The sequence below is a fragment of the Schistocerca serialis genome, chromosome 11 (assembly GCF_023864345.2).
Source record: "Schistocerca serialis cubense isolate TAMUIC-IGC-003099 chromosome 11, iqSchSeri2.2, whole genome shotgun sequence".
NCBI classification, from domain to species: Eukaryota; Metazoa; Arthropoda; class Insecta; order Orthoptera; family Acrididae; genus Schistocerca; species Schistocerca serialis.
In genome coordinates, this window is record NC_064648.1 from 132,439,814 (window position 1) to 132,465,968 (window position 26,155).

Consider the following 26,155-nt stretch of genomic DNA (forward strand, 5'->3'; position numbering starts at 1 on the left):
GATGCCTCAGCACATGTCCTACCAACCGGTCCCTTCTTTTAGTCAAGTTGTGCCACAAACACCTCTTCTCACCAATTCTATTCAATACCTCCTCATTAGTTATGTGATCTACCCATCTAATCTTCAACATTCTTCTGTAGAACCACATTTCAAAAGCTTCTAATCGCTTCTTGTCCCAACTATTTATCGTCCACATTTCACTTCCATACATGGCTACATCCCATACAAATACTTTCAGAAATGACTTCCTGACATTTAAATCTATATTCGATGTTAACAAATTTCTCTTCTTCAGAAACGCTTTCCTTGCCATTGCCAGTCTACATTTTATATCCTCTCTACTTTGACCATCATCAGTTATTTTGCTCCCCAAATAGCAAAACTCCTTTACTACTCTAAGTGTCTTATTTGCTAATCTAATTAATTTGACTACATTCCAATATCCTCATTTTGCATTTGTTGATGTTCATCTTATATCCTCCTCCTGTCCATTCCATTCAGCTGCTCTTCCAGGTCCTTTGCTGTCTGTGACAGAATTACGATGTTGTTGACAAACCTCAAAGTGTTTAGTTCTTCTTCGTGGATTTTAATTCCTACTCCGAATTTTTTTGTTCCCTTTACTGCTTGCTCAATATACAGATTGAATAACATCAGGGAGAGGCTACAACCCCGTCTCACTCCCTTTCCAACCACCGCTTCCCTTTCGTGCCCCTCGGCTCTTATAACTGCCATCTGCTTTCTGTACAAATTGTAAATAGCCTTTCGCTCCCTGTATTTTATCCCGACCACCTTCAGAATTTGAAAGAGAGTATTCCAGTCAACATTGTCAAAAGCTTTCTCTAAGTCTACAAATGCTAGAAACGTAGGTTTGCCTTTTCTTAATCTATTTTCTAAGATAAGTCGTAGGGTCAGTATTGCTTCACGTGTTCCAACATTTCTACGAAATCTAAGCTGATCTTCCCTGAGGTCGGCCTCTACCAGTTTTTGCATTCGTGTGTAAAGAATTCATGTTAGTAGTTTGCAGCCGTGGTGTATTAAACTGATAGTTCGGTAATCTTCACATCTGTCAACACCTGCTTTCTTTGGGATTGGAATTATTATATTCTTCTTGCTGTCCGAGGGTATTACCTACATTCAGGAATTGCTGAATGCTGACTTGCCAATCAGACAGACATTTGCTCTAGAATTTCTTGGTCACATGGAAGTGGACAGTGAATGGCCATGGAATGCTCCATGGACAGACAGTGCCAATTTCAGTCTCGAAGGACATGTCAATATGCAGAATTGCAGAATATGGGCAATAGAATATTTGCATGCACATCAACAGATACCACTTCATTCTTCGAAGCTGATTGTACTGTGAGAGTGACGGCTTGTTCATTGTAGGGCTGTACTTTTTAGAGGAGATAAGTCCTGAAGGTCCTCTTTCCTGTACCATAACTGGGAAACAGTATGAGAGACATCTGCGCACAAATGTCATTCCAACCTTCTGACAGTGGGGAAGAATAGGTGGGGCCATTTTTATGTGAGATGGTGATCCTTGACACATTGCACAGCCAGCAAAGTGGCTACTGCAGAAGCATTTCAGAAATGCTAGAATTATCAGCCATCATTTCACTTCAGCTTGCTCGTTCAGATCACTTGATATTAGTCTGTGTGGTGTTATCTGAAAGATGCTGTGTTCAGTGCTACATTTTTGAACATAGCCAAATTGAAGGCACAGATTGTGCTACACATTTCTGATTGTGACCTCTGGGATGCTTTGATCTGCTGGGGAACATGCCATTTCTCAGTTTTCAGAAAACTTGTGGCAGAAAATGGTGGACAGCATATTGGACATGTCTTGCAGCAGTCTCAAGATGGTTATAAACTATGAGAGCTGTTCAAAAAAAGAATTATCATAATTTTTTATGGTCTTAATTTAATCTTATGATATTCTGTTAGCTTAATGTGCAACAATGCAACAAGCACGCCATAGCAGTTTCATTGTTGGGACTCCTGGTTCCCGCCTGTGAGAGGCAGGCAAGGTCAGAGATGTTCAGTATCGCCTACCACTGCAATGGAGGTAACACGCGAGGAACAATATGCGGCTTTGAAATTCTGCTTTTGTCTCAACAGATCTTCAGCTGAGGCCTATACAATGTTACAGGAGGGCTATGGAGAGTCTGTTCTTCCCTACAGCACAACTCAGAGGTGGTTTAAAATGTTTAAAGAGGGGAGACAATCAATTTCAGAGGAAGGTGGACCCAGTGCTCCAGTTACTGCTCTTACAGAAGAAAACATCAACACTGCTGCTGTCATTGTGAGTGAAGATCAATGAATTGCCTTAAAATCACTTTCTGAAATACTCAACATTTCACCCACATGTCGGTGACAGAAAAATTACACATTACATGTGTTTGTGTGCAATGAGTTCCAAGATTGTTGATTCCCAAACAAAAGGACATTCGCATGCAGGTCTGCATGCAGTTAAAGTTGATGTTAGAGGAAGCTCTGGAGTTTCTGTCAAATGTAATCACTGCTAATGAAATTTGACTACATCATTTTGAGCATGGCTGTGTTGACTTAGCTGCTGCAGTTACGTAATGACGTAGGGGAGGTACACGAGGCGCTGGAGGGGAAGTTGGTGGGGGGGACCGTGCTGAGTTTTAACTAAGCACGGTCCGCTGGAAAAAGGCTGCTTCTGGCCGCCATTGCGGTTTATTATGGCGCTGCTTCCTGCCGCGCCCAGTTCTTATCAGTAACAGCATCCGCTACTGAGGCAGCTGCAGGTTCATTCAACTTGAGGCAGCCGCACGATACACACAGCCATGCCATACAGAATGTATAGAAGGAGGAGTAGAATGCCAGTATACAAGAGTGTTGATACGTTTTCAATTACTCCAAAGGAAACTGGACAGCAAGAATTACTACAAGGACCCATCACTTTTGTTACTTGGAAGATTCAATTTTCTTGTACTACAACAGAAGTAGTTAGTGGCAATTCATAGTTAACAATTGCTATTTTAAGAGGTACAGATAAAGCTCAAGAAGGATTGGAGTCTTACAATGAAAAAGACATTATTAGTTATCGCACATTTGCAGTTGGAGTTATACCCAACAGGAATTATGGAACATGTGTGGTTACAACAGACAAGCCATTTTCACTCTACACAAGGAATTGCAGGAGGATTAATGCAAATGAGAAGTTAAATGTTTGGTGCAAACTTTCTGGAGTGTTAACTAAATACATTGTTGTACAAGGAGATATTACTTTGTATTACCATTCCTAATAAAGAGAACCATCCTTATCTATCCCGTGAGATTTTTTTTTTTTTTAAAGCAAATAGCAAAGCTCAGTACGGAAATCCCCTTCATGACCAACCCCTAAAAAAGCAAAAGTGGTTGCTTCTGCTGGGAAAGTTATGGTCAGCTCATTCTTCGATATTCGTGGAATGGTTTATCAGCATGTTGTACCTGCACAGGCATCAGTAACTGGACAGTACTACAGAGATGTCCTGAAAACATTGCAAGTCCATGCCAGGCGCAAAAGACCACATTTCCGTGAAGCAGGCTGGATGCTTCAACCACGATAATGCACGGCCACATACTGCCAATGTTGTTCCTGGATATCTTGCAAAAATCGTTGTGAAGTGCATCCCTCACCATCCCTGTAGTCCGGATTATCTCCATGTGACTTTTTTCTATTCCCTAACATGAAGAAAGGCCTTCGTGGGAGTCATCAATCGTCAGAAGCAGTGGTGAATGCTGCGGAGGCGATTTTAAAGGACCTCTCAAAAAATGGTTTCCAGCATTTATTCTTAGACTGGCAGAAACGCTGGGAAAAGTGCATCGCATTTATGGGAGACTACTTTGAGAAGGACCATCAAAATTATGAGGATGAGTAAAGGTATGTTGCCAAAAAAAATTATGATCATTCTTTATTGAACAGCCCTCGTAATTTCATTGTTGCTTTTTATGCAGTTTTTGGCATCAGGGTAATTAAAAACTGATTTTTTCAATCAATATGATATGACTTTGCCATGGGTGATGAACATACCTAACTGACTGTGCAACACGGTTGAATGACAAACTTGGTGGTCATGCACATTGCACATTATGATTGATTTAATGAGCAACCCACACTGTAGCTGTCGTATTGTAATTCATCTGTCATTTGTAGCCAAATTTGTTTCATCATCAGTTTTCTGCTATATTAGCAGGTCCTTTGCCCCTCTCTATATTCTGCAATCCATTGCTTCCTTCTTATGGCTGCTGTATGTTATACCATCCATCATGTCATCCAGTATCTGAAATATCTTCCTTCCTCACTTCCTTTTCCCTTCTACATAACCTTCTAAAACCGTTTTTATCAGTCCGTCATTCTTTCTTAATATATGCCCAATCCAGTTTCTTTTTCTTCTTTTTATTACATCTAGTAACTGTCTTTTCTCTCCCACTCTTCTCAGTACCTCCTCATTTTTTACTCTGTCCATCCTCCACCATGCCCACATCTCAAAAGCCTCCAGCCTTTCTGTCTTTCTTCCTCAAAGTCCTTGTTTCAGTGCCATACAGAAGAACACTCAATACAAAACATTTTATGAGTTTTTCCCTCAGTTCCCTGTCCAGACTGCTTGCATAAAATTCTCCTTTTCTTATAAGTTGTGATAACTTGTTTAAGTTATGTTACTTAGATGACCCTTTAGTTGGAAAAATTTTCGTAAAATTTTTTTGTTTCCCTGACATTTTCCCTTTCTTCAACCATATTCCACTCAAATTAGACACCATTCTCAGCAGTGGTTCTTTTTTTACAGTCTCTTGAAACTGGAACTTTATTTATAATCCCCATGTATGTGTAGACTTGTAGGACTTTCTATATATTTTATCAGCTGTGTAGTTATGGAATTCAACTCTGTTGCTTTCTTCAGAGTGGCTGTGTATGAAGGCAGCATTGTATTTGTTGAAACACTGTGAGTAGACAGCATCCAAACAAAATTGAACTATTCAGTGGCAGTATGAGGACCTGCACCGACAGATGAATCTGTGGAGGTGAAGTTTCACATGAAGCAAAGAAAGGAGAGGTGTCAGGTGACCTTTCTGATTGGAAAATATCACTATTAGAGTTAATACAGGACAGCAATTTTCCTGGAAAACCTGGAAAAATGAAAATTCTGGGGGAAATAGAACTTACTGCAAAAGTCAGGGAATTGTGATAGAGTAAAGGGATAGTCTAACTACTTGTCACTGAAAACAAATGTTCTAAGTCAATGTAACGGAGTTACGAAAGGAAAGGTGAAGAAGTGCTTAGAACTTTTGTAATACCTGACAATATCTCCCGCACGCTAGCCCACCTCGGGAATCTACATTGTTCGTGTTTTGTCAGACTCCCTGTCTGCTTTTCCACTGCACAATTGCAAGTGTGATGCATAACGTGCTGACAATAATTTGCACGTAGCTGTGAATGTGTCATTTGATCAAAATAACATTAGAATTTTTTTATTTTATGCAAAATATAAATTGGATCCGTATTGAAACTTGCGTGTTTCAAGGGTCAGCATTCAGTAATACACACTTTAGTTCTTATTTACTAATTTCAGTTCAAAGTAATACTTTGTCGACTTACTCGCAGTGTCCCATTCCCAGTTCCCAGGGGCAGCAAGAGCTTATAATTTACACAATTATTGATAAAACTGTAAATCCTACCTGAGCTTGGAAACTAAAAATATTTCATTTTTGACCATGAAAACAATGAAAACAAAACCTGCTCACATACAATTAAAATAAGTTAAGTGAAATTTGCAATTTTAACATGGGAAAACCTGGGATTCTCAGGAAAATGTTTTGATGAAACGAACTCACCACCCTGTAATATCGGTTGAACTGATTCAGAATTGCTGTTCATTAAACGTAAGTTACTTTTGTGTGGAACCTTCTTGCACAACACTCAGACACAGTCCTTGTGTTGAGTGTGGAACATCATATTCAGCATGCAGCATGTGAAACCTGTTGCTTCGTCGCACAGCTCCGGTGTGATATAGCCAATAATATTACCGTGTGAATTACCTGCAGGTATTACGGAGGAGCAGAAGTCATCGACATGATAGAGTCGCTGGTCCAGAAGCGCGCACTGGAGGCCTTCAGACTGGACCCCGCGAAGTGGGGAGTGAACGTTCAACCTCTCTCGGGTTCGCCCGCAAACTTCGCCGTCTACACGGGGCTGCTGCGCCCCCACGACCGTATCATGGGGCAGGACTTACCCCACGGCGGACAGTGAGTGCATCTCTTCCTGCTCCTTGTCTCACTGCTGTTTACACTTTCAGCGCTGAACCATAATGATGAACCAGCACAAAAAAAAAAAAAAAGTTTTTACGCTACTGCAACTCAGAAGATTTCTAATGTATGAGGCATGTTCAGAAAATAAGTGTTCTGTGACTGCAATGGGCTGTGGTTTTTTGCAGGTTGGCAACACTGAATGGTCTACATCTACATGGTTACTTTGCAATTCACACTTAAGTGCCTGGCAGAGGGTTCATCGAACCATTTTCGTACTGCTTCTCTACCGTTCCACTCTCGAATGGCGCATGGGAAAAAGGAACACCTAAATCTTTCCGTTCGAGCTCTGATTTCTCTTATTTTATTATGATGATGATTTCTCCCTACATAGGTGGGTGTCAACAAAATATTTACGTGTTCAGAAGTGAAAGTTGGTGATTGAAATTTCGTAAGTAGATCTTTCCGCAAAGAAAACCGCCTTTGTTTAAGTGATTGTCACCCCAACTCACGTATCATATCAGTGACACTCTCACCTCTGTTGCGCGATAACACGAAATGAGCTGCCCTTCTTTGCACTTTTCGATGTCCTCCGTCAATCGTACCTGGTAAGGATCCTGTACCGCACAGCAATATTCCAGCAGAGGACGGACAAGTGTAATGTAGGCTGCCTCTTTAGTGGGTTTGTCGCATCTTCTCCCCAAGTGTTCTGCCAACAAAGTGCAGTCTTTGTTTCGCCTTCCCCACAATATTATCTATGTGGTCTTTCCAATTTAAGTTTCTAGTAATTGTAATTCCTAGCTATTTAGTTGAATTGACAGCCCTTAGATTTGTGCGATTTATCGTATACCCGAAATTTATCGGATTTCTTTTAGTACCCGTGTGGATGACCTCACACTTTTCTTTGTTTAGTGCCAATTGCCACTTTTCGCATCGTACAAAAATTCTCTCTAGATCATTTTGTAATTGGAATTGATCGTCTAATGTTTTTACTAGACGGTAAATTACAGTGTCATCTGCAAACAATCTAAGGGGGCTGCTCAGATTATCACCTAGATCATTTATGTAAATCAGGAACAGCAGAGGGCCTATGACACTACCTTGCGGAATGCCAGATATCACTTCTGTTCTACTCGATGATTTACAGTCGGTCACTACGAACTGTGACCTCTCTGAGAGGAAATCACGAATCCAGTCACACAACTGAAATGATACTCCATATGCACGGAATTTGATTAATAGTCGCTTGTGAGGAACGGTGTCAAAAGCCTTCTGGAAATCTAGGAATATGGAATCGATCTGAGATCCCTTGTTGACAACACTCATTACTTCACGGGAATAAAGAGCTAGCTGTGTTGCACAAAAATGATATTTTCTGTTGGTTATGTATCAATAAGTCATTTTCATCAAGGTGATTCATAATGTTCGAATACAGTATATGCTCAAAAATCCTACTGCAAATTGAGGTCAGTGATATGGGTCTGCAATTCAATGGGTTACTCCTATTTCCTTTGTTGAATATTGGTGTGACCTGTGCTACTTTCCAGTCCTTAGGAACAGACCTTTCCTCAAGTGAGCAGTTGTATATGATTGCTAAGAAAGGTGCTATTGTGTCTGCATACTCTGAGAGGAACTGGATTGGTATACAATCTGGACCAGAAGACTTCCCTTTCTTAAGTGATTTGAGTTGTTTTGCAACACCTAAGATATCTACTTTTATGTCACTCATGCTAACAGCTGTTCAGGTTTCGAATTCTGGAGTGAGCATCTCAGTAAACTCACATTTTTCCAGTTGCGTGAAGATATCGGCAAGAAATCCTGCCAAATCCAAGCCATGTGCTATGATTTGTTTGCTACTTACAGAAAAAATAACACCACCCATAACTTTTTGCGAATTAAAGCAGATCACGGCAAAGATGTCATGAACAGAAAATGTGTGTTTAAGTGGTGTAGGGAGTTTAGTGGTGGCAGAACAAATGTTCATGTTGAGCAGAAGAGTGAAACACTTTCCATTTTGACTGACGAGTTGGTGCAAAAAATTGAGGAAACTGTTCATGAAAACAGCCGATTGACAGTGGATGAAATTTCTACAATATTCCCACAACTCTCCAGTTCTCTGTCATATGAGACACTCATAGAAATGCTGGGATACCATCAACTGTCACAAGATGTATCCCTAAACAGCTGACAGAGCAGGACAAGAAAAGTTGGGTCATTAGCACCTGCGAGTTTCTTGAGCCACTCGAATTAGAAGCTGAGGATGTTCTAGGCTCTGCCACGACTGGAGATGAAATGTGGTGGCTCATTACACACCTGAAACAAACAACCGGCCGTCATACTGGTGTCACACAAATTTCCCATTTACTAAAAATTTTCAAAACAACAATATAGGGCAAAAAATCATGGCATCTGTGTTTTGGGACTGAAAAGGCACAATTTTGTTCATTCTGATGAAATTTGTGCATCAGCAGGAGACTGCCAATGCACAGTGATTTAGTGAGACTCTAAAGAGATTCAAAAGGAGCATTCAAAATGAAAGGAGGAGAATGATAACAAGAGGAGTGTGCTCATTGCATGACAATGCAATCTTCACACAGGCTTAGCCACTGAGGCTCTCTTGGGCTCATTTGGTTGGCATGTTTCGAACTACCTGCAGTATTCCCCTGACTTGGGAACTTTAGGTTATCATCTTTTCACCTCGCTGAAGGCACACACGAGGGGAATTAAATTTTCAACTGACAAACAGGTGCAGAAAAAGGTTCTGAAGTGTGGAGGAGCAGGTGAGAGAGTTCTTCGAGGAGGGCATTAAAAAGCTCTTACCGCGGCTCACGACAGGCATTGAGTAGGATGATGATTATATAGAAAAAAACAGTCGGCAAGTGTACCAACAACACCCCTCAATTTTTTTTTAACGCCTTTTCTAAAAAATATTAAAATCTAGTACAGAAAGTAAAGAACTGTAAGCCCATATTCATACAAGATAGTTGCAGGAGCTCAACTGTTTTGATATAAAATGTCAAATCAAAACACCTTCAGCTGTTTAAATTTTATTTTGTTTGTTCAACCAGTTCCAATGCCATATTATGGTATCTTATTTAGAAAGTAAAGAATGTTTTGACATGACTGAATAAAAACAAAAGATATCAACTCAGAACTTTATTCACAAAGTCACATTACCTTACTCTATGTCTCAATGTATTGCTGTCAAAGCACTTATTGCAACGTGGGGCTAATTTTTCAGTTCCCGTGTCTGGTGGTAGAGGAGTACGACAAGTCTTTGGTGGTAGAGTACAAGACTTGAGCCACAGTCTCAGTGCTTGTTTGAGATGTGCTTAAGGCTGGTATTACTCTATCAAATTTCTTTGTCAAAGATGTGATCAAATATTCCGTCAAATATATTTGACAAAGATCTTTGACGTAGTGCTAGAAGGGGTATTACACTGTCATCATATTTTTCGTCAAAGTTCAAGGTGGCTGACAACAACAACTTGTTATTAACCGCAGCAGTTGCATGTACCACAATTGCACTGTGTGCACATGTGGAAGAGAAGTGGGGGAAAAAAAGGAAACATACCTGGGTGAAGCCGTGGGTTTTACGACGACACGATAAAAGCATTCTACAAAACTTGTTACCTGAGCTTATAGTGGAGGATGTCAAGTCGTACATCAATTACTTAATAATGGATGAGTATACATTTCTGTATGTGCTCAATGAAGTGTATCCTCATATCACAAAGCACAATATTCACTTAAGAACTGCTACATCTGCAGAAGACAGGCTCACTGTAACACTCCGATTCCTTGCTACAGGAGAGGATTATGTTATGTTATGTTAGGTTAGGTTAGGTCAGGTCTCCAATCTTCGTAATCTATTTTTGTATTCATGGTGCCCAACGTTGTAAAGCGCCTCATCAGCTTCATACATCTCCATTAATTTTGTAGTTGTCAGCACACACCAATTGTATTTACCGGCAATGTTTATAAAAACACTACAGACGACAGAATGCTGCAGCGATGCTAGCGCTCCATGTGGTAACATGTCACATCGCAGTGAACAGAAGACAAGCGACTTCTTTGATCATATCTACAGCGAGGCCCTAGATTTGATCAAATATTGGATGACATTTGACAAAGTTCCCTATTACACCATCAAATATCTTTGACAAAGATACTGGACAAAGATATTTGACAAAGAAATTTGATAGTGTAATACCGGCCTTACACCCAAAAATTCATTTAGTTTTGGAAATAAGTGAAAATGTATTGGTGTCAAGTCAGAGCTGTAAGGAGAGTAAGAGCTGTAAGGAGGATGTCCAAAAATTTCCCACTTAAGACGTCGAAGTTCTTGCTGTGTTCGTGCTTGTGCACAGGGCCACACAATGTCGTAAATCACATACGCTTTGCTGACAATATTTCACATTTCTCATTTTGAGCAGTGCACCAAATTCATTGAATAGTTTCACAGTAGCCACTGAATTGATTGTTTCTCTACTTAGCAATAACTCCAAGCTGATCAGATGAATGTCACTTCTGTTGTGACTCGCCGATGTGAGAAGCGTTTGCTGTTCAATGAGCCCTTGCAATTGTTGCTCTAAAGTAGCCATGGAAACCTGTGGGCCAACGATGAAAAGGAAAAATCCACTACCTCAATCACTGTAACATTCTAATGAGCACTGAGTCCAAGTCTAGCGGCCGCTGGCTTGCTGGCCACTTAAGTGGCACGGCTGCTGCATGACTGGCAGACAGCGCCGCATGTAGAGGATGCACGTAATTGCGCAGCAGCACTTTGAATGATCGGCGAGTCACAACGACTTCCCATTTGGCAGAATTTTTGACACACGCCACCATTTCAAAAGGGTACAGAATGAAGAAGTGTGACTGCTAGGCAGCAAAACTTGGCTCACACTGTGATGGGTCAGGAACTAACTGGCACACTTGTGATTGCAGTTGTGCAGGATCAGTGCCAGGCGTGGTGCTCAACTGTTCTTTACTTTCTGAATGACCCTCACATTAATGACAACATTATTCAAAATGTACACTTTTCAGTTTAGAGTTGTATGTAATACTTTGTTCTTGTATTGCACTCATGCTCATAAATTAAGAATAATTGCAGAATGTCGTGCCACGCAACGTGGCACTACAGAAAACTGGTGCTAATAGCATAGGAACATAGGGAACACATACAACACACATCTGTAAATCTATGGTATTGCTGATAAGTTGAGGAAACTGTCCCAAAAGACATGTGCTACAAAACCCCACTGTTTCCAGTGCATGTACCCCGACATCAATAGGGGATATGATCACCATACACACGTACACAGGTTGCACAACGGGTTGGCATTCGATCAGGTAGTCGAGCAGCTGCTAGGGTATAGCCTCCCAATTTTACGCCAATGCCTGCCGGAGCTCCTGAAGTGTCGTAGTTGATTGGAGATGTGCAGCAATACATCGACCGAGAGCATCCCAGATGTGCTCGATGGGGTTTAGGTCTGGAGAACAGGCAGGCCACTCCATCTGCCTGACTTCTTCTGTTTCAGGTACTCCTCCTCGATGGCAGCTCGGTGGGGCCACGCGTTATCATCCATCAGGAGGAAGATGGTACCCACTGCACCCCTGGAAAGGCGGACATACTGGTGCAAAATGACGTCCTGATACACCTGACCTGTTACAGTTCCTCTGTCAATGACATGCAGGGGTGTACGTGCACCAATCATAATCCCACCCCACACCATCAAACCACGACCTCCATACAAGTCCCTTTCGAGGACATTAAGGGGTTGGTATTTGGTTCCTGGTTCACACCAGATGAAATCCCAGTGAGAATCACTGTTGAGGCTATACCTAGACTCATCTGTGGACATAACCTGGGACCACTGTTCCAGTAGCCGTGTACTGTGTCCTTGACACAAGGCTTTATGGGCTCTCCTGTGACCAGGGGTCAGTGGAATGCATCTTGCAGGTCTGTGGGCGAATAAACCGTGTCTGTAGACTGTGTGTCTGGAGACAACTGTTCCAGTGGCAGCGGTAAGGCCCCGAGCTACGTGCAGTATCCGTGGCCGTCTGCGGGCACTGATGGTGAGATATCGGTCATCTTGTGGTGTTGTACACTGTGGATGTTGTTGTTCACTGTGGATGTTCTGTACTGTAGCACCTGGACACATTTCCTGCCTACTGGAATTGTTGCCATAATCTTGAGATCACACTTTGTGGCACACGGAGGGTCCGTGCTATGACCTGTTGTGTTTGACCAGCCTCCAGTCACCCTAGTGTTCTACACCTCATAACGTCATCAATATGTGTTCTTTGAGCCATTTTCAACATGCAGTGACCATTATCACGTCTGAAAACGTCTGCATATTTACTCGCTGCACCGTACTCTGACATGCACCAACACACCTCTGCGTATGTGGACTGCTGCCAGTGCCATCATGCGATGACCGCATACCCCGAAGTGATTTAAACCCACAAACTGCCCACCAGAGCATTGTTTCACCATGTATCATCATTATCCTTAATTTATGAGCATGAGTGTAGTATTTACTTTTCTTAATTGCGATACTGATAACCTTGTTTTTGAAAGAAGGAAAATTTGATGAAAAGTACGCTGACTTAGCAAATGTCATGCGATAGTAAGCCACAGAGGGTGCAGGTGTTGGATGCGCACCACACACGCTGTGTGCCAGCTGCAGTTGTATAGGAGACCTTCTGGGAAGTGACTGAGTAGTCGTGCAAGTGATTTGTGTAACATGTGACATCATCGTGAGTTGATGCCATTCGAATGGAGTACAGTGGTCGATGGCTGACGGGTGAGAATTAGTAGTGCAGGAATTTGGTTTGACATGTTTGACCGTGTCCAGCATGTATTGTGAATGGTCAAATGAGGGTGTCACAGTCCACTACAGATAAACTACCAGCTGTCCAGCAACCCTTGATGACCGTGACCGGTAACATCTGAGACGTATTGTCAGTATTGGTGATAGGCCAACAGTGCAACAAATCTCAGTTCAATTCAACACAGGATGTGCTAGACACGTCTTTCAGTGGTCAGTCCATAGGAACACGGATTCCACGGGGTATGGGAGCCGACGTTGCACACAGTTGCCGCTGTTAACCCGGCGTCATTGATCACGACGGCTTGCATTTGTCACCAGTCATGAGGGGTGGGCACTGGAGCGATGACATTACTTGATACGGTTGGATGAATCACAATTTCCGCTGCACCGTGCCGATGGGACACACTGTATGTGGCACAGAGCACACAAATCAATGGATCCCACCTGTCGAGAAGGTGTGGTCCGAGGTGGTGGTGTCTTTGTTATGATCTTTGCTTAGTGCTGTGATGAAATTCCTCTACCTGGTACGATTTCTAGCAAGTCTCTTCACTTCACTCAAGGTTTTCCCATCCTCTGCAGCATCTCTCTCAATTGTTCTTTGCCACATCTCTTTTGGACGACCACGTTTTCTAACTCCTCGAGGGTTCCAACCCAGTGCCATCCTTTCAATAGCTCCATCTGGTTTCCTCAATGTACGCCCAATTCAGTTCCATTTTCTTTCTTTGATTTGTCTATTGATTGGTTACTGATTTCTCTCCCTCCAAAGATCTTAATTTGTCATTATATCTGGCCGTCTCACATTTAAAATACACTGGAGACAGCGGTTGATAAAAACTTGGAGCTGGTTTTTGATGTGGTTAGTCACCTTCCGAGTTTCACAACCATACAACAGAACAGCCTTCACATTGCTATTGAAAAGCCGGAGTTTGGTCTTCTTTGAGCTGTTTCTATTTCTCCAGACAGGGTACAGTTGTACAAATGCACCATTTGCTTTGCAGATGTGACTCTGGACGTTGTCCTCAGCGCCTCCTGTAGTTGTGACTATACTTCCGAGATAGAGGAAAGATAGGACCTGTTCTACGTCCTCCCCATTAATGGCCAGCCTATTTGTGATAGTCGAATTTTGGGTTTTGTGAACATTTATCTTGAGGACTGCAACTTCCGCCGCTCTCTGTAACCTGGCCAATTTCTCTTCGATGTGTCGATATCACTGTGCCATTAAGGGGAGCCGGAGGTGCCTATGCTGCCCGTGTTAAAATCACTAAGTTTGAGGAACATTTATGAATAAACTACCAAATAGAAAAATTTGAATTTTTTTTTTTTTTACATATAGAGTGGTTTAGTACTGCAGTTATGACAGAGGGATTTTCGAGTATCTTTTCTAGTTTCCTTCCAATTATTTTTTTTATTAATGACCCAAATTTCTTTTACAAATAATTGCTTTATAATTAAACTGAAATGAAACTACTGAACATATTGCCAAATGGCTGTGTTACAATGTAAGTTTGACCACTAGGAGTGCTGTATAAAAATTTCATCTCTCTAGTTTGAGTGGATTTTGAGAAAATGTTCCTTATATTCGAAAAATTCTAATTTATGGGAAATGGCTATCAAAGTTTCTCAATACATTCTTGCACTGTATGATGGATTATCAGGGTCTTCTTCTTCATCCTCAAAAAGCTTCCTCTTCTGTCTTCTTTTCTGGCCTGTTGTTCCGTCATACTTCATATGCCTTTCTCTTCTTTCTGCTCCTCTTATCCTTTCTCTGTCAATATTTCTTAATGCTCGTAGAGTGTTCACCCCAGCTGTAAATCGTAATGCCTTCAGAACTTCACACCTACACTTGGTTGTAGGTTGCTATTGCATCATAAACGCCAAAGTGCAGTGTTTTTATGATTACAAACACCCTTTTAGGAATCACTTTCCAAATCAAATTGTTTACGCTCTCATTAGGATTCTGCGCCTTTCCGTGTAGACATTTGTGTAACAAGTCATGAAAAATATCATCACTGTCACTAACATATTCACAAAATCTGTCACTTCCACCAGTCAGCTTCTTGCTAGAAGACGTCACAGGGCTATGGCCGACCATGTGTTGCTTAGCAGAAGAACGCACTGTTTCAGTAATTGTAGTATCGCAACTTGGTATTAGTGTTAATTTTCTTTTTCCTACATTCTTCCTCTTCTTACATACACAGTTACTAAAATGTGGCATCGTAACCAGAACAACGCATTACACAAGAAGTATAATACTACCAACAACAGGCGCAATGCTGAACTAATTCGAAACGGTAAACTGCAAAGAGACGATGTTCCGCACTCTTAGTGCTTCATTTGTCACAGAAAACAATGTAGCCAACCCTTGCACACTCACTGTATGCCTAACATAAGGCGCTGTATGCATAACAGGCCGAGAAAATCCCAAGCAGTTTGCCAGGAAGTCACGAGAGGATGTTAGATGCATTCAACGCCCGCCCATTTCCTCTGCAGGCGTGGGGGAAAATGGTAATAACTCCACTTCCAGGGCGAGTGGAACAATAATTCAAAGTTTACATTAAAGAGGAATGTTCCAATTAATTTTCGGTAGCAAAAAAAAAAAAAAAAAATCATAATTTTTTGGATTTGACCACCTCAGGCTCCCCTTAAGCAAATGTCGTCTGCAAAATCTAGATCATTGAGCCTATCCGGCATCCCCCATTGTACACCTCTCTTCCGTTCCCCCATCACTCTCTTCATCACATGGTCCAACACCAAAAGAAATAGTGTTGTCGTACTCCCAAATTAACTTTGAAAGGCTCTGTTAGTTCTCCATTATGTAGTGCTTGGCATTCATACTCTGCATACATTTCCTTGATAATTCTGAGAGTATTGATTGTTATGCTCTGGGATGGATTTTACTGCTACAGAACGCCCCCCCTTCCCCATAGTTGTTCTGCAAGGGACTTTGAATGGTCTGCGGCATGTCGAGTTTGAGGACCATCTCCACCCATTTTTGGCCCTCCAACATCCTGATGGTCCTGCAGTGTTTCAAGATGAGAATGCGTTACCACATCACTCCCATGCTGCCCAGGAATGGTTCCAGGAATGTGCAGGGGAAGTTGTAAGACTTAGATGGCCAGCCCGGATTGAACCTCATCAAGCATAACTGGAATGTAATGGAAAGCAGGCTCATTTTTGTGAATGCTGCACACATGAACAGACCAGAAGTGGCTGTTGCCCTACAAACAATTTGGTGTCATCTGCTTCCAGAGGAATACCAGGAACTTGTAGACTCACTTCCATGGGATCTCACTGCAGTTCACAGGCCCAGAGGAGGCCCCAAGCAATATTAAGTGCCTATCCCATGACATTTGCTAAGTCCATGTATGCGCCCTTAATTTCCAGGTAAGCAACTTGATTCTTTTGCAGCAAATACACTGGTAAACTGAAACATTACAATCACTACCCACAATGAGATTGAATACCGTTTGGCAGTGTTGCAGGCATGTGGTGTGGTAAGGAAAACATCTAAGTGGATCAGATGAGTGGGGAATCGTTCTAGCAATGATACAGGCCACAAATAGAGAAATCCAGTGTAGTGACTGTGGTGACAAGGGACAGATTGCTATGGGTGGGAATTGGCACCTTGAAAATGGCAAAGCTGGCACATTACTGAAGAATGCTGCTGCTGCGAGCACCTGGGGAAAGTTGTTGAAGGACAGTGAAACCACAATAAAGTGTACCTGATGGCTCAACACAAAAGTTTTGTCTCAAGTTCAGATAATGTTGAGGATCAGTGGACAAAGTTCAAAACCATTGTACAATATGCATTAGATGAGTATGTGCCAAGCAAGATCGTAAGAGATGGAAAAGAGCCACCATGGTACAACAACCGAGTTAGAAAACTGCTGCGGAAGCAAAGGGAACTTCACAGCAAACATAAACATAGCCAAAGCCTTGCAGACAAGCAAAAATTACGCGAAGCAAAATGTAGTGTGAGGAGGGCTATGCGAGAGGCGTTCAATGAATTCGAAAATAAAGTTCTGTGTACTGACTTGGCAGAAAATCTTAAGAAATTTTGGTTTTATGTCAAAGCGGTAGGTGGATCAAAACAAAATGTCCAGACACTCTGTGACCAAAATGGTACTGAAACGAAGGATGACAGACTAAAGGCCGAAATACTAAATGTCTTTTGCCAAAGCTGTTTCACAGAGGAAGAGTGCACTGTAGTTCCTTCTCTAGATTGTCGCACAGATGAAAAAATGGTAGACATCAAAATAGACGACAGAGGGATAGAGAAACAATTAAAATCACTCAAAAGAGGAAAGGCCGTTGGACCTGATGGGATACCAGTTCGATTTTACACAGAATACGCGAAGGAACTTGCCCCCCTTCTTGCAGCGGTGTACCATAGGTCTCTAGAAGAGCGTAGCGTTCCAAAGAATTGGAAAATGGCACAGGTCATCCCCGTTTTCAAGAAGGGATGTCAAACAGATGTGCAGAACTATAGACCTATATCTCTAACATCGATCAGTTGTAGAATATTGGAACACGTATTATGTTCGAGTATAATGACTTTTCTAGAGACTAGAAATCTACTCTGTAGGAATCAGCATGGGTTTCGAAAAAGACGGTCGTATGAAACCCAGCTCACGCTATTCGTCTACGAGACTCAGAGGGCCACAGACACGGGTTCACAGGTAGATGCCGTGTTTCTTGACTTCCGCAAGGCGTTCAATACAGTTCCCCACAGTCGTTTAATGAACAAAGTAAGAGCATATGGTCTATCAGACCAATTGTGTGATTGGATTGAAGAGTTCCTAGATAACAGAACGCAGCATGTCATTCTCAATGGAGAGAAGTCTTCCGAAGTAAGAGTGATTTCAGGTGTGCCGCAGGCGAGTGTCGTAGGACCGTTGCTATTCACAATATACATAAATGACCTTGTGGATGACATCAGAAGTTCACTGAGGCTTTTTGGGGATGATGCTGTAGTGTATCGAGAGGTTGTAACAATGGAAAATTTCACTGGAATGCAGGAGGATCTGCAGCGAATTGATGCATGGAGCAGGGAATGGCAATTGAATCTCAATGTAGACAAGTGTAATGTGCTGTGAATACATAGAAAGATAGATCCCTTATCACTTAGCTACAAAATAGCAGGTCAGCAACTGGAAGCAGTGAATTCGATAAATTATCTGGAAGTAGGCATTAGGAGTGATTTAAAATTGAATGATCATATAAAGTTGATCGTCAGTAAAGCAGATGCTAGACTGAGATTCATTGGAAGAATCCTAAGGAAATGCAATCCGAAAACAAAGGAAGTAGGTTACAGTACGCTTGTTCACCCACTGCTCAAATACTGCTCAGCAGTGTGAGATTCGTACCAGATAGGGTTGATAGAAGAGATAGAGAAGACTCGACATTTATTGTTACAATAGTGCATATGGAGTAAATGAAATGACTACATTTACAGATCAATAGCTCTAGTGGTTTTGACATATCAAGTATCGACCCACGCTGAAACACACATTAGTATGTAGTGTAGTCTCGGAGGTCGGCAATGCAGGCGGTGAGCTTGGCATCCCCTCGCTCTTACAGATGGAGAATACTGCCCTGGGATACGTTATAACTCACCTGCTCATGTAGTTCTGTAAGAGTTGTCTACTGACGAGTAGCACGAGTCACTTTTTGTTCCTTCACATACCGCACGTGCTCGACTGGAGACAAATCTAAAGATCGTGCTGGCCAGGTGAGTTGGTGCACGCCTTGCAGAGCACGTCAAGTTTGACGGGAAGTCACGGGTGAGTATTATCTCTTGGAACAACACATCACCTTCCTGTTGCAAGAACGTCAAAAGAATGGGTCTAACAGCATTCTGCATGTACCGAGCACTGGTTACCCTCCCAGAAACACCTGAGGTTAACGAGAGTGGTAGCTTATCGCACTCCATAATGCCTAGGATGGGGGCAATGTGTCTTGGACAAATGCATTCTACAAGACAGCAGTGACCAGGTCTACCGTATTTACTCAAATCTAAGCCGCACTTTTTTTCCGGTTTTTGTAATCCAAAAAACTGCCTGCGGCTTAGAATCGAGTGCAAAGTAAGCGGAAATTCTGAAAAATGTTGGTAGGTGCTGCCACAACTAACTTCTGCCATCGAATATATGCACCGCTACACAGGCATGCTTTGCAGGCACAAAAATAAATACTGGCGCCAAAACCGTCTGCATCAGTAAATAAATTAAAAGAAAAGGTAGAAGAATGTAAACATTATGCCATGTGTTCTTTTGTGTTTGCTGCTATCTCATTTAAATCCTGTCGCCTAATAGACTATGAAACTAGAGTGAGACAACAGCAAACATGAAACAACATGAAACTTCCTGGCAGATTAAAACTGTGTGCCTGACCGAGACTCGAACTCGGGACCTTTGCCCTTCGCGGGCAAGTGCTCTACCAACTGAGCTACCGAAGCACAACGCACGCCCGGTACCCACAGCTTTACTTCTGCCAGTATTTCGTCTCCTACCTTCCAAACTTTACAGAAGTAAAGCTGTGGGTACCGAGCATGAGTCATGCTTCGGTAGCTCAGTTGGTAGAGCACTTGCCCGCGAAGGGCAAAGGTCCCGAGTTCGAGTCTCGGTCAGGCACACAGTTTTAATCTGCCAGGAAGTTTCATATCAGCGCACACTCCGCTGCAGAGTGAAAATCTCATTCATGAAACAACATACATATCGAGTCATGTTTATATTCGTGTTATTCTTATGCGCGATAGTAATAATAATAATGTCGTGTGACGAGGGCCTCCCATCAGGTAGACCACTCACCTGGTGCAAGTCTTTCAATTTGACGCCACTTCAACGACTTGCACATCGATGGGGATGAAATGATGAGGATTAGGACAACACAACACCCAGTCCCTGAGCGGAGAAAATCTGGACCCAGCGAGGAATCTAACCCGGGCCCATTGGATTGACAGTCTGTCGCGCTTACCACTCAGCTACCGGGGACGGACATGCTCAATAGTCATACTGTCAGAAATGAACCACAGCAACTGACTAGATTTTTAAATCTAAGGTTACTCTAATTTCTGTGCAGAATGTAATGCACTAAAGAGGTGTCTGCGAAGATTTTCAAATGGAGAAAAATTTTCGCTAAACTCTTGTTCTACATCTACATCTACATTTATACTCCGCAAGCCACCCAACGGTATGTGGCGGAGGGCACTTTACGTGCCACTGTCATTACCTCCCTTTCCTGTTCCAGTCGCGTATGGTTTGCAGGAAGAACGACTGTCTGAAAGCCTCCGTGCGCGCTCTAATCTCTCTAATTTTACATTCGTGATCTCCTCGGGAGGTATAAGTAGGGGGAAGCAATATATTCGATACCTCATCCAGAAACGCACCCTCTCGAAACCTGGCGAGCAAGCTACACTGCGATGCAGAGCGCCTCTCTTGCAGAGTCTGCCACTTGAGTTTATTAAACATCTCCGTAACGCTATCACGGTTACCAAATAACCCTGTGACAAACGCGCCGCTCTTCTTTGGATCTTCTCTATCTCCTCTGTCAAACCGATCTGGTACGGATCCCACACTGATGAGCAATACTCAAGTATAGGTCGAACGAGTGTTTTGTAAGCCACCTCCTTTGTTGATGGACTACATTTTCTAAGCACTCTCCCAATGAATCTCAACCTGTTACCCGCCTTACCAACAATTAATTTTATATGATCATTCCACTTCAAATCGTTCCGCACGCATACTCCCAGATATTTTACAGAAGTAACTGCTACCAGTGTTTGTTCCGCTATCATATAATCATACAATAAATGATCCTTCTTTCTATGTATTCGCAATACATTACATTTGTCTATGTTAAGGGTCAGTTGCCACTCCCTGCACCAAGTGCCTATCCGCTGCAGATCTTCCTGCATTTCGCTACAATTTTCTAATGCTGCAACTTCTCTGTATACTACAGCATCATCCGCGAAAAGCCGCATGGAACTTCCGACACTATCTACTAGGTCACTTATATATATTGTGAAAAGCAATGGTCCGATAACACTCCCCTGTGGCACGCCAGAGGTTACTTTAACGTCTGTAGACGTCTCTCCATTGATAACAACATGCTGTGTTCTGTTTGCTAAAAACTCTTCAATCCAGCCACACAGCTGGTCTGATATTCCGTAGGCTCTTACTTTGTTTATCAGGCGACAGTGCGGAACTGTATCGAACGCCTTCCGGAAGTCAAGAAAAATAGTATCTACCTGGGAGCCTGTATCTAATATTTTCTGGGTCTCATGAACAAATAAAGCGAGTTGGGTCTCACATGATCGCTGTTTCCGGAATCCATGTTGATTCCTACATAGTAGATTCTGGGTTTCCAAAAACGACATGATACTCGAGCAAAAAACATGTTCTAAAATCCTGCAACAGATCGACGTCAGAGATATAGGTCTATAGTTTTGTGCATCTGCTCAACGACCCTTCTTGAAGACTGGGACTACCTGTGCTCTTTTCCAATCATTTGGAACCCTCCGTTCCTCTAGAGACTTGCGGTACACGGCTGTTAGAAGGGGGGCAAGTTCTTTCGCGTACTCTGTGTAGAATCGAATTGGTATCCCGTCATGTCCAGTGGACTTTCCTCTATTGAGTGATTCCAGTTGCTTTTCTATTCCTTGGACACTTATTTAGATGTCAGCCATTTTTTCGTTTGTGCGAGGATTTAGAGAAGGAACTGCAGTGCGGTCTTCCTCTGTGAAACAGCTTTGGAAAAAGGTGTTTAGTATTTCAGCTTTACGCGTGTCATCCTCTGTTTCAATGCCATCATCATCCCGGAGTGTCTGGATATGCTGTTTCGAGCCACTTACTGATTTAACGTAAGACCAGAACTTCCTAGGAGTTTCTGTCAAGTCGGTACATAGAATTTCACTTTCGAATTCAGTGAACGCTTCACGTATAGCCCTCCTTACGCTAACTTTGACATCGTTTAGCTTCTGTTTGTCTGAGAGGTTTTGGCTGTGTTTAAACTTGGAGTGGAGCTATCTTTGCTTTCGCAGTAGCTTCCTAACTTTGTTGTTGTACCACGGTGGGTTTTTCCCGTCCCTCACAGTTTTACTCGGCACGCACCTGTCTGAAACGCATTTTACGATTGCCTTGAACTTTTTCCATAAACACTCAACATTGTCAGTGTCGGAACAGAAATTTTCGTTTTGATCTGTTAGGTAGTCTGAAATCTGCCTTCTATTACTCTTGCTAAACAGATAAACCTTCCTCCCTTTTTTTATATTCCTATTAACTTCCATATTCAGAACATCATCTATCATACACAGTCTATTATTTGGTTCTTGTTGATCATTATCAAAGAAAGCAGCAGTGTGAGTAACAACAAATAGCAGTCTCTTGCCATTGTTTCACTAATGAGACAATTCCTCTCTTGTTCTTATTGTAAGCGGTGGTAGTGCACACAAAAGCGAGCCATGCCGCGAGCGGTGACAGGTCATAAACACTCATTATCAGAATGCGACAAACAATGCACAACACAGTACAATAATGCATTTTCAGCTTAGAGTGACGTAAACACCTATAACAAAGAGAACGGCACTTATCAGATAAAAGCAAAATAAGCAATCGATTCATACCAGACGAAGCACCTGTAAAAGGAAGGGTACCCATGTCAATACGGACGGAGCACCTGACACATAGCAATAGCTATTTGGCAAAGCTTAACTGTTAAGATTATGACACGAACCAAACTACTGTAGCTTTGTCTTCATCCATTCGACCTAAATTGTGTCTAATGTTACAATGAACCAACTTTGTTTCGACTTCGAGGTGCGGTCTAAAACTTTTCTCTCCCCTTGAATTTCGAGTCTCAAATTTCAGGTGCGGCTTAGATTTGTGAAATTTTTTTTATCTTGATTTCGTGTCTCATTTTTCAGGTGCGACTTGGATTCGAGTGCGGATTATATTCGAGTAAATACGGTACATCGTCCGTGCAAATGTCCATCACATGTGATATTTCGAGTGATCCTGTGGTGGCATCAGCCGAGCTGTGCATGTCAGTACTGTGTTTTTCAGTGGAAGAAGGCCTTGTGTTGTGTCTGCTCCTAATCCCACTGCTAATAACTGATTCGGAACAGTTTGTGTTGACACGTCTCGGCTCACAAGCCCTCTATCTGTGCTGTGGTAGCTATACTATCCGCCACTGCTGCCCTTACAATACAACAATCCTGTCAAATGTCTGTGCTACGTGGACATCCAGAACCTTGTATATGGGTGTGAGAATGTTCAAGTGACCACTGATACCAGCATCATTGGACATCTGAAGCAGCACATCCAACTTGAGTAGCAATTCTCCGAAAGGACAATTCCACTGCTCAGAATGCCATGATTTGACTCCTTTCAAACTCTCATTTGCCTGTAGGAAGCACAAGTGCATCTCTGTGCATGGTTACCTGCTTGCTTAACATGTTTGCACCACACTGAGCCTTCTGGCTGTGAGAAATTCTTATCAAAGGATACACACAGATGATGCTCTGGTCACCATGCCACCATGCTATCTGTTGACAGATGACGTTGAAACCATTACCAGTACATTGACTATCTCCCAGGTGGCATATGCTGACAGCAAATCACAATCAACATCTTTTTTCTGGCAGGGTATTACCAATTGTCTGTAATTGTTATGGATCGATTGCCCTAATTACAGAGATACGGTATTTACTTAAAAAATACAGAAATACACATTTTATATCTTCTTCTGCCCCTCCCCCCCCCCCCCCCCCCCCCCAACCCACTCCCTCCACCCTCCCAAGAAAGGTATTGTGTATTGTTTACTTTTCACTAATCATATGCTACTAAAATGTTTTATAGATTGTAAAATTTCCTTCCTGAGCAGATTGTAAACCCATCTAAGAATGATTTTGTCACCATGGCCTACTAAAGGCACGTGTACACTGAGTTTGAAATATGTTCTCTAACATTGTTCATGGCTAGTACTGAACAACCGATGTTAACGACATGTTGCCAATGTCTTGGCAACTCTGAACCAGTGTTCCGAAGCTGTGTCAGTACAGACTGAAGTAACGTTATTCTTGGACTGCATTTAGATTCCATTAACCAATGCTAGTGTTTGTCTTTGCTCCATTTGTAGTGTCATTGTCTTTGTGTGTTTCTTCACAAAATGAAGTGGACAAGAAGCAAAATTTACAAATTTGTCACACTCTCTGAGCAGAGGAAGTCATCTGGGATGTTGATGTCAAGGCTTTAAAATATTAAACAAAAGCATGTGTTCTTTAAAAAAATGTATTGCTTCACACCATAAGCAGTGAAATACACTCATGCTCATAAATTAAAGATAATTGCAGCATGTGGTGTCACACAACGTGGCACTACACAAAAATGCCGCTAATAGCATAGGCACATAGGGAACACACACGACACAGATCAGTAAGGCCACGGTATTGGTGATAAGTTGAAAAAACCGTCCCAAAATACATGTGCTACAAAACGCCACTGTTTCCTGCGCATGCACCCCAACATCAGTATGGGATATGATCACCGAGCACACGTACACAGGCTGCACAACGGGTTGGCATACTCTGGATCAAGTGGTCGAACAGCTGCTGGTGTATAGCCTCCCGTTCTTGCACCAGTGACTGTCGGAGCTCCTGAAATGTCATAGGGGTTTGAAGATGTGCAGCGATACGTCGACCGACAGCAGCCCAGACATGCTCGATGGGGTTTAGGTCTGGAGAACAGGCAGGCCACTCCGTTTGCCTGATATCTCCTGTTTCAAAGTACTTCTCCACAATGGCAGCTCGGTGGGGCCGTGCACCGGTGGGTGTACGTGCACCAATCATAATCCAACCCCACACCATTTAACCACGATCTCCATACAGGTTCTTTTCAAGGACATTAAGGGGTCAATATCTGGTTCCTGGTTCACGCCAGATGAAAATACACTGAGAATCACTGTTCAGACTATACCTGGACTCGTCTGTGAACATAACCTGGGACCACTGTTTCAACGACCATGTACTGTGTTCTTGACTCCAGGCTTTACAGGCTCTCGTGTGACCAGGGATCAGTGGGATGCACCTTGCAGGTCTCCGGGCGAATAAACCGTGTCTGTTCAGCCGTCTGTAGACTCTGTGTCTGGAGACAACTGTTCCAGTGGCTGCGGTAAGGTCCCGAGCGAGGCTACCTGCAGTACTCCGTGGCCGTCTGCGGGCACTGATGGTGAGATATCGGTCTTCTTGCAGTGTTGTGCACTGTGGACGTCCCGTACTGTAGTGCCTGGACACGTTTCCTGTCTGCTGGAATCGTTGCCATAGTCTTGGGATCACACTTTGTGGCACACGGAGGACCCATGCTACGACCTGCTGTACTTGATCAGCCAGCTGCCAGTGCCACCATGCGACAACTGCAGGTCAAATGCACCGCATGGTCAAACAGAACACAGCATGTTGTTCTCGATGGAGAGACGTCTACAGACATTAAAGTAACCTCTGGCGTGCCACAGGGGAGTGTTATGGGACCATTGCTCTTCACAATATATATAAATGACCTAGTAGATAGCGTCGGAAGTTCCGTGTGGCTTTTTGCGGATGATGCTGTAGTATACAGAGAAGTTGCAGCATTAGAAAATTGTAGCGAAATGCAGGAAGATCTGCAGCGGATAAGCACTTGGTGCAGGGAGTGGCAACTGACCCTTAACATAGACAAATGTAATGTATTTCGAATACATAGAAAGAAGGATCCTTTATTGTATGATTATATGATAGCGGAACAAACACTGGTAGCAGTTACTTCTGTAAAATATCTGGGAGTATGCATGAGGAACGATTTGAAGTGGAATGATCATATAAAATTAATTGTTGCTAAGGCGGGTACCAGGTTGAGATTCATTGGGAGAGTCCTTAGAAAATGTAGTCCATCAACAAAGGAGGTAGCTTACAAAACACTCGTTCGACCTATACTTGAGTATTGCTCATCAGTGTGGGATCCGTACCAGATCGGGTTGACAGAGGAGATAGAGAAGATCCAAAGAAGAGCGGCGGGTTTCATCACAGGGTTATTTGGTAACCG

The 26,155-nt window shown here is 42.6% G+C and overlaps 1 protein-coding gene across 1 annotated transcript in view; it reads left to right on the forward strand.

Annotated features, from left to right (window-relative positions):
• Positions 1-26,155, forward strand: part of LOC126426530 (serine hydroxymethyltransferase, mitochondrial-like) — a 260,581-nt gene that overhangs the window by 114,171 nt on the left and 120,255 nt on the right. The window contains exon 5 of the mRNA XM_050088433.1: positions 6,049-6,249. Coding sequence (XP_049944390.1) covers positions 6,049-6,249 — 201 coding nt within the window. The remainder of the gene's footprint in view (positions 1-6,048; positions 6,250-26,155) is intronic.